Genomic DNA, 8,798 nt, shown 5'->3' with positions numbered 1-8,798 from the left:
TGTCCGGCGTTGACCTAAGGTTACGCGTTGACCGGCGTCCACCTTAGGGTTTTGAACCGCGTAGGTTGGCTTTTGTCGTCACGTGTTGACTTTCGTCGTCACGTGTTGACTTTTGTCGCAACGCGCTGTCCGGCGTTGACCTAAGGTTACGCGTTGACCGGCGTCCACCTTAGGGTTTTGAACCGCGTAGGTTGGCTTTTGTCGTCACGTGTTGACTTTCGTCGTCACGTGTTGACTTTTGTCGCAACGCGCTGTCCGGCGTTGACCTAAGGTTACGCGTTGACCGGCGTCCACCTTAGGGTTTTGAACCGCGTAGGTTGGCTTTTGTCGTCACGTGTTGACTTTCGTCGTCACGTGTTGACTTTTGTCGCAACGCGCTGTCCGGCGTTGACCTAAGGTTACGCGTTGACCGGCGTCCACCTTAGGGTTTTGAACCGCGTAGGTTGGCTTTTGTCGTCACGTGTTGACTTTCGTCGTCACGTGTTGACTTTTGTCGCAACGCGCTGTCCGGCGTTGACCTAAGGTTACGCGTTGACCGGCGTCCACCTTAGGGTTTTGAACCGCGTAGGTTGGCTTTTGTCGTCACGTGTTGACTTTCGTCGTCACGTGTTGACTTTTGTCGCAACGCGCTGTCCGGCGTTGACCTAAGGTTACGCGTTGACCGGCGTCCACCTTAGGGTTTTGAACCGCGTAGGTTGGCTTTTGTCGTCACGTGTTGACTTTCGTCGTCACGTGTTGACTTTTGTCGCAACGCGCTGTCCGGCGTTGACCTAAGGTTACGCGTTGACCGGCGTCCACCTTAGGGTTTTGAACCGCGTAGGTTGGCTTTTGTCGTCACGTGTTGACTTTCGTCGTCACGTGTTGACTTTTGTCGCAACGCGCTGTCCGGCGTTGACCTAAGGTTACGCGTTGACCGGCGTCCACCTTAGGGTTTTGAACCGCGTAGGTTGGCTTTTGTCGTCACGTGTTGACTTTCGTCGTCACGTGTTGACTTTTGTCGCAACGCGCTGTCCGGCGTTGACCTAAGGTTACGCGTTGACCGGCGTCCACCTTAGGGTTTTGAACCGCGTAGGTTGGCTTTTGTCGTCACGTGTTGACTTTCGTCGTCACGTGTTGACTTTTGTCGCAACGCGCTGTCCGGCGTTGACCTAAGGTTACGCGTTGACCGGCGTCCACCTTAGGGTTTTGAACCGCGTAGGTTGGCTTTTGTCGTCACGTGTTGACTTTCGTCGTCACGTGTTGACTTTTGTCGCAACGCGCTGTCCGGCGTTGACCTAAGGTTACGCGTTGACCGGCGTCCACCTTAGGGTTTTGAACCGCGTAGGTTGGCTTTTGTCGTCACGTGTTGACTTTCGTCGTCACGTGTTGACTTTTGTCGCAACGCGCTGTCCGGCGTTGACCTAAGGTTACGCGTTGACCGGCGTCCACCTTAGGGTTTTGAACCGCGTAGGTTGGCTTTTGTCGTCACGTGTTGACTTTCGTCGTCACGTGTTGACTTTTGTCGCAACGCGCTGTCCGGCGTTGACCTAAGGTTACGCGTTGACCGGCGTCCACCTTAGGGTTTTGAACCGCGTAGGTTGGCTTTTGTCGTCACGTGTTGACTTTCGTCGTCACGTGTTGACTTTTGTCGCAACGCGCTGTCCGGCGTTGACCTAAGGTTACGCGTTGACCGGCGTCCACCTTAGGGTTTTGAACCGCGTAGGTTGGCTTTTGTCGTCACGTGTTGACTTTCGTCGTCACGTGTTGACTTTTGTCGCAACGCGCTGTCCGGCGTTGACCTAAGGTTACGCGTTGACCGGCGTCCACCTTAGGGTTTTGAACCGCGTAGGTTGGCTTTTGTCGTCACGTGTTGACTTTCGTCGTCACGTGTTGACTTTTGTCGCAACGCGCTGTCCGGCGTTGACCTAAGGTTACGCGTTGACCGGCGTCCACCTTAGGGTTTTGAACCGCGTAGGTTGGCTTTTGTCGTCACGTGTTGACTTTCGTCGTCACGTGTTGACTTTTGTCGCAACGCGCTGTCCGGCGTTGACCTAAGGTTACGCGTTGACCGGCGTCCACCTTAGGGTTTTGAACCGCGTAGGTTGGCTTTTGTCGTCACGTGTTGACTTTCGTCGTCACGTGTTGACTTTTGTCGCAACGCGCTGTCCGGCGTTGACCTAAGGTTACGCGTTGACCGGCGTCCACCTTAGGGTTTTGAACCGCGTAGGTTGGCTTTTGTCGTCACGTGTTGACTTTCGTCGTCACGTGTTGACTTTTGTCGCAACGCGCTGTCCGGCGTTGACCTAAGGTTACGCGTTGACCGGCGTCCACCTTAGGGTTTTGAACCGCGTAGGTTGGCTTTTGTCGTCACGTGTTGACTTTCGTCGTCACGTGTTGACTTTTGTCGCAACGCGCTGTCCGGCGTTGACCTAAGGTTACGCGTTGACCGGCGTCCACCTTAGGGTTTTGAACCGCGTAGGTTGGCTTTTGTCGTCACGTGTTGACTTTCGTCGTCACGTGTTGACTTTTGTCGCAACGCGCTGTCCGGCGTTGACCTAAGGTTACGCGTTGACCGGCGTCCACCTTAGGGTTTTGAACCGCGTAGGTTGGCTTTTGTCGTCACGTGTTGACTTTCGTCGTCACGTGTTGACTTTTGTCGCAACGCGCTGTCCGGCGTTGACCTAAGGTTACGCGTTGACCGGCGTCCACCTTAGGGTTTTGAACCGCGTAGGTTGGCTTTTGTCGTCACGTGTTGACTTTCGTCGTCACGTGTTGACTTTTGTCGCAACGCGCTGTCCGGCGTTGACCTAAGGTTACGCGTTGACCGGCGTCCACCTTAGGGTTTTGAACCGCGTAGGTTGGCTCTTGTCATCACGTGTTGATTTTCGTCGCCACGTGTTGACTTTTGACGCAACGCGTTGTCCGGCGTTGACCTAAGGTTACGCGTTGACCGGCGTCCACCTTAGGGTTTTGAACCGCGTAGGTTGACTTGTGGGACTCATCCATATTTTCAACCGTCGGCGGAGAAAACCAACGTTTGTGGAAACATCGTGGATATGGAAAACAATTCCGGGTACTGGAAAATATCTCGGGGGATCAAAACATCGCGTAGGGGGTTGAAACCCGGGCGAAGCACCCTGGGGTGCCTCGGCAAGGCCGAGACACCCATGGGGTGTCTCGGCAATGCCGAGACACCCTTGGGGGTGTCTCGGCAATGCCGAGACACCCCTAGGGGTGTTTCTCCCCTAGTTTTGTCTTGTTCCTTTTTTTGGCCTCTTGTGCATGGTCCCCCCCTCCTTTATTTTGAATTTCAAGAGAGAACCCCACCCCCAAAACCGAATTCTTTCCCCCCATTTTCGGTTTTCTTTCTTCTTCCTCCCCCTCTTTCCTCCATTGATTTGCTCTTGAGAACCCTTCAATCCCTTAAAAGATTCGGGATTTTGACGGGTACCCATTTGCCGGAATCTTCTCCTCTTTCAAACGAGGGTCTTGGCCTCCATTTCCGAGCCCGAAGGAAAACTCCTTTGACTTGGTAAGTTTTTCTTCACAAACCCCTTATTTTCTTGCAAAGATCATGTCTTTATGCTTGTAATAGATAAGGGTTTATGGATGAAATAAGCATTTGGGGGGTTTTATTGCAAAAACCGAAACTATAGGGGTTTATTTGCAAAATTCGTGGGTCTGAAATTTTGGGGGCTCTTATGCAAACATGAACTGAAATTTGGGAGGCTTGGGTTCGTGTTTGTTTCTTCAAGAAATGGGGGTGCTTTGTGTAAGAGGGTTAAAGAACTGTTTGAGGGGTTTATTTGCAAAACAGTCCCTAAATATTTGGAGGGGCTTATTGTCAAAAGAGCCACGAATTTGGGGCTGAAATCCAAGAAGTTTAAACCCCCGACCCTTGATCGAATTTTTGGTAAAAGCATATGGATGCAAAACCAAAAGTTCATGGAGGGACTTTTATGTAAAATTGACCAAATTCTGCAAAAGGGCTTATTTGCAAAATTTGATCAAAATTATAGGGTACCGGGATGTTCGATGATCAAGTATGATGACCATAACCCGAGTCATACGTGTCCTTGACCTGAATTTGGCCTTGAGCACGAGGGGTATTTTGGGTATTTCACCAAAATTTTCCGCGAAATGACGATTATCGTTTCGCGTGCACGAAATTCGTAGGCTTAATTAGACTTTAACTACAAAATCCTATTTGTTATTAGGATTTCGAGTCCAAGTGCTTAATTTCCCTTCTTCCGATATTTCGTGTATATATATCGTACCTGATGTACTGCTCTTCATTGCAGATTCACGATGTCTCCCCGTCGGTCTCGTCTTTCCGGGAGTCACCCTTGCTCGCAGCATGGCGTGGAGGAGGCTCCTACGACATCATCTCCAGTGACCTCTTGCTTTGGGGGTAAGAATCTTATATATATTTTTTTCTTTTATCCCGGATTGACCTCTCGCGGGTCATGACGGAAGAACCGATACCCCTCCCGCGGGGGTTAAGGTTTCGGACTTGCTTTGCTTAGCCAATTCAAGTCCTCGGTTATATTGGGGCGATCTCGTGTTGCCTTACACCTTATAGGTCGGTATATGTTATCACGGTGTCTACGTGATGACGCATACCGTTCTCCCGGTGTAGGGCACTCGAAATCGAATAATCTCGTCTTGCGTTTATGACATGGATTTTCTGACTCCATCTTTGCTTTGTTGCAGTTGAGTTTCCCGGGGGTAGTCTCCCTCATCATGCCCCTACCGGTTGTAGTAGGGAAGTGTTTTCTTCGGCTTCTGCCAGGCAGATCATCGATCCCCTTCCGCAGTTCGACAGAGATCGCTCAGACGAGTTCTGTCGCTTGATAAAGGATGGAGGGCGTCACTGTTTACGCCAACTTATCACCGATGCTCCTCTCACCGCAGACGCCACTTCTACTGAAGCTTTAAAGAAGCCGGGTTTTCTATTCGGGGATCGCACCGAAGATCCTGCCGCGCTGACTCTTGCTGAGGAGCACTGGCTTACCCTTGACGAGGGAGCTCTTTTATATATCCCCTCTATTCCTCGCCAGTGCTCTTTTACTGACTTGGAGAAACAGGCTGTGGGGCGACAGATGTCCTGGCCTCTTACCAATGCTGTTACACACGTTCAGTGCGGATACATTTCTCATCACAAGAGTCCCGGTTCTCTGGGGTATCAATCCATTTGTGGCCTTCGACCCGGGATCATGGGTCTTGACACTGCACCTCCAGGCGAGGTATCGGCGGCCGCTCTCACCGTGAGGAATCGTTTAGCTCATCTGGGAAGACAATTACCTCGACTGGATTACCGATGTTATGGTTGGGCTTCCTCACTGGCTAAGGGATGGTGGACCCGTTTGACCAGTTATGTTCTGGGACGCTGGGAGAGAGACTTGAAGGGTAGTGGATTATATACGCCCATACGGGCTACTATGTATGGACTTCCCGTTAGCTGCCGTCACTTCTTGGCATTGCTCGAGACATATATGCCTGATAGTAATACCTTCTTGACCAGTGGCGGAGAGCTAGGGTTGGCTCTTCATGAGATGCACCAGGTTTCCGGGCTTTCGATGGGAGATTGCCCGTATCAGGAATACTTCCCTTCTAACCAACAGTTGGAGTGTTTGAAGAAGGATACTCCCGATGTGTATGACACTCTCTGGGACCTCACCTGTCATTATCACACCTGTTTGCTCCAGAGTTCTCCTCCAGCGAAGACGAAGAGGAAGATCAGCTTGAAGCAGTTTGCTGTTTACCTGTTTCCTAACTTGGAGGATGATTCCGAGGAGTCCATACATGAGTTAGGCGTTTTGACCCCTGCCGCTATTAATGAGCTGATGGAGAAGAATGAAACTCATTCTTATACCATTGCTAGTGCCGAGGGGGCTTTTCCGGCCGGGACTAAGTTTCGATCGTTCCTCTATCATGCCCAGAAGTCTATCGATCCTCGGTCTCTGTTAGCTGGCTACCTTGCTCTTTGGCTGAAGAAGTGTGTTGTTCCATATCAGTCTTCAGACGCTCTACCCCTCGAGGTGCTCTTCCCTGCGGTCCAGCTAGCTTATGGGAGGGAGCTTTCTCTGCTTCCAGCGATGGTTGCCAGCATCCATTGCGGGCTTAGGGGTGTAGTTCGTGTTCTTACCCAAGTGGGTTCTAAACCCTCGACTGAGCTTACCTGCCCGAAGGTTGAGCTGCCCTACGCTTATTTGATGGCGTGGTTCGTTCTTCACCGTCCGGACTTGATGTCGGCGCCCAGCGCCGTTGATGTTCCCGTTCCTTTCCTACAGCTGTTGGAGGAGAGTAGATGGGTTGGGAAGAAATTTGAAGATGTACAAAAAGAACTTCGAGTTCGCAGGAACTGGGAGTTCTTCAAATGCTTCCCTCGCTTTTCGGGACGTTATGGCGAGGAGTTGACTGATATGGAGAAACCCCGAACTAACCGGACTGCTCTCGACGTCGGTTGTTTCCGCTGGTTGGTGAACATCCGAGTCGGGTATCTTGTTCTCCGGGTGAAGGACCGCTGCCACATAGAGCCTTACCTTCCCTGCCGTTTCGCACGTCAGTTTGGCTATGACCAACTATACGTTGGGAATCCGAGTCGTAGTTTGCGTGTTGAGGGAGGACTCGTTGACGGCGTACGGGCGTGGTTATGGACCATGGTTGGCTGCACCGGGGCTCAGTTTGCTCTTCCCTCCTATAAACGCAAGCCGATGATTACCTTCCTCAGCTGTAAATGGTTCCTCTCTGCCGATGAATCCATAAGTGTGAGGAGTCTTTCGGAACTAGAATCCGATCACTTGGTTCAATCTGCTATGATGGCTGCTCGCAGGGCTGAGCCTGCTCAGAGACAGAGGAAGAAGTCCACCGGAATTCCCGAAGGGGAGTATGCAGATATAGATACCGACCAAGCAGAACTTGATACAGGTTTGTCATGCTCTTTGATCCTCTTTCTCGACTTCAATTGGTATTGGCGAAAGATCTGGTTCATGAGATGATTCTTGTTGTTTCAGGTGGGGTAGCCGACGACCATGGGTCGCTCGCTTCCCGTCGTGCGAAATCCAAGTTTGGTGGCCAAACTTCGCATGACCGCCCCGTTGGTTCTATGAGGGGTGATCCTTCGAAAAGGAAAAAGATTGCCCATAAACCTCATGTTGATCAGCGCTCCCATGGGGTAGATTCAGGAGGCTTTGCCGACGGGGAGGAAGGTAACATTTTGTTGTACCCACTTTTATTGCTTTAAGATGATTTACCTTCCGGGATCCCTGATCCTGTTTCATAATTCAGGGTTCTTCGAGGAGGGCGAGCTTCCACCAGGTCCGGTATTCTCTGGGGCTGACAACATGGACTGCTTCATGCAGCAGGTGTGCGACGCCCTTCGTGATGGCTCCCTGGGCATTGATCTGAACATCGATCTTGGGCAGGCAGATGGTGTTGATCCCACCGGTTCATTTTCAGATATACCTACATCCGGTGCTGCAGGTGTTGCGACAGAAGGGCCAGACGGGGATGGGGCCTCCCCTATTGCAGATTTCGAAGAGCAGGGATATGTTCCTGCACCGGTCTTCCCGAGACCTGACTCTGGACTGTTAGCCGATATGTTAGCTGAACAAGCTCCCACCGGGACTGTGAGACCACTCTTTGAGAGTGATTCATCCACAGGTATATATCCAATTTCCTCTCTTCTTTGCTTGTCTCAGTCTCCATTTTGACTAATAAAGAAGTGCAACTATATGACCAGGCGCTGTACCTGATTCTGCTATAGCTTCGGGTGTTTTCCCGCCTTCGCCTAATACGACTGACTTGCCCACGAGGGTTGATATACCTTCCATGAGCATTCCTGTCGTTACTTCGGAGCCTGTCGAACCCCAACCCGAGGGGATTTCCGCCGGTATAGGTATACCTCGAATTTCCCTTAGGGTCTTTTCGATTGTATTTAATAGTTTCTTGACCTCCCATACTGCTGCTTGCAGGTTCTCGACCGTCTCTATATGAGCAGGTCCATGCTCTCTTGGCCGATACCAATCCAGATGGGGATGTCTTCCGCACTGACCTCGGCTTCTTTACTGCCTTTTATAACGGCGTGATTGATAAGCTTCTGCACAGAGGGTCTTCTTTTGATCAGTTCAGGCGTTCCTTCTCCCGTCACATGATGATGATGAGGGAAGAGGGATATCCGGATTTGGCCGATTCCTTTACAGCTGATTTCGCTGCCCTGGAGTCAGAGATTCGAGAGCTGAGGGAGTTGAAGGCTGGTGGAGCTCCCTCTTTTGCATCTTCTCAGGTGGAGGATAGGTTGACGCAGTGGCATGAACTGCGATCTTCCGTTGGCAGCGAGCTTCGATCACGTGAGCGCACTGTCGAGCAGCTGATGGCCTCTCTGGCGAGGAAAGACACCAGCAGAGCTGAGTTAGTGAGCTCCTTAGATTCCACTCGTGCAGAGATAGCTAGACTGAAGGAGGCCTTGGAACGCGCCGAAGAATCTGCCGCTACCATTTCTGAGGAACTGGTTGGGTTGGAGCGTTCTCGTGAATGGACACTCGACAGGCTGGGATCAGCGCAGGAGGGGTTGATGAAGCTGCGACACGAAGCCGCAGAGGTTCTCAACAGTTCCGAAGATTCTGTCCGAGCTAGCCTGCAGGCGGAGTTCGAGCAGGACTATATGGACAGGCTCTCCGGTTTAGAATCTCATATTCTTAGCCGTCGGTTGCCTTCGGGTTGACGGACTTGTTGTCATATGCTTTTGGCTTGATTTATTAATAGAAAATCCGCATTTGCTTCTTTTGTGTTTTCTCTGTATCTCTTCCGAATGACAG

The 8,798-nt window shown here is 51.3% G+C and overlaps 1 protein-coding gene across 1 annotated transcript; it reads left to right on the top strand.

The window, feature by feature from the left end:
- LOC109839207 lies at positions 3,413–8,704 on the top strand. Its single transcript, XM_020407635.1, has 7 exons — positions 3,413–3,511; positions 4,281–4,390; positions 4,693–6,909; positions 6,996–7,190; positions 7,270–7,644; positions 7,724–7,879; positions 7,956–8,704. The coding sequence occupies exons 2-7, from the start codon at positions 4,288–4,290 to the stop codon at positions 8,702–8,704; spliced, it is 3,795 nt and encodes a 1,264-aa protein (XP_020263224.1). The 5' UTR covers positions 3,413–3,511; positions 4,281–4,287.

Source organism: Asparagus officinalis, chromosome 4 (genome assembly GCF_001876935.1).
Source record: "Asparagus officinalis chromosome 4, Aspof.V1, whole genome shotgun sequence".
NCBI lineage: Eukaryota > Viridiplantae > Streptophyta > Magnoliopsida > Asparagales > Asparagaceae > Asparagus > Asparagus officinalis.
The sequence above is the reverse complement of the archived record's forward strand: the minus strand, read 5'-3'. Positions and strand labels throughout refer to the sequence as shown.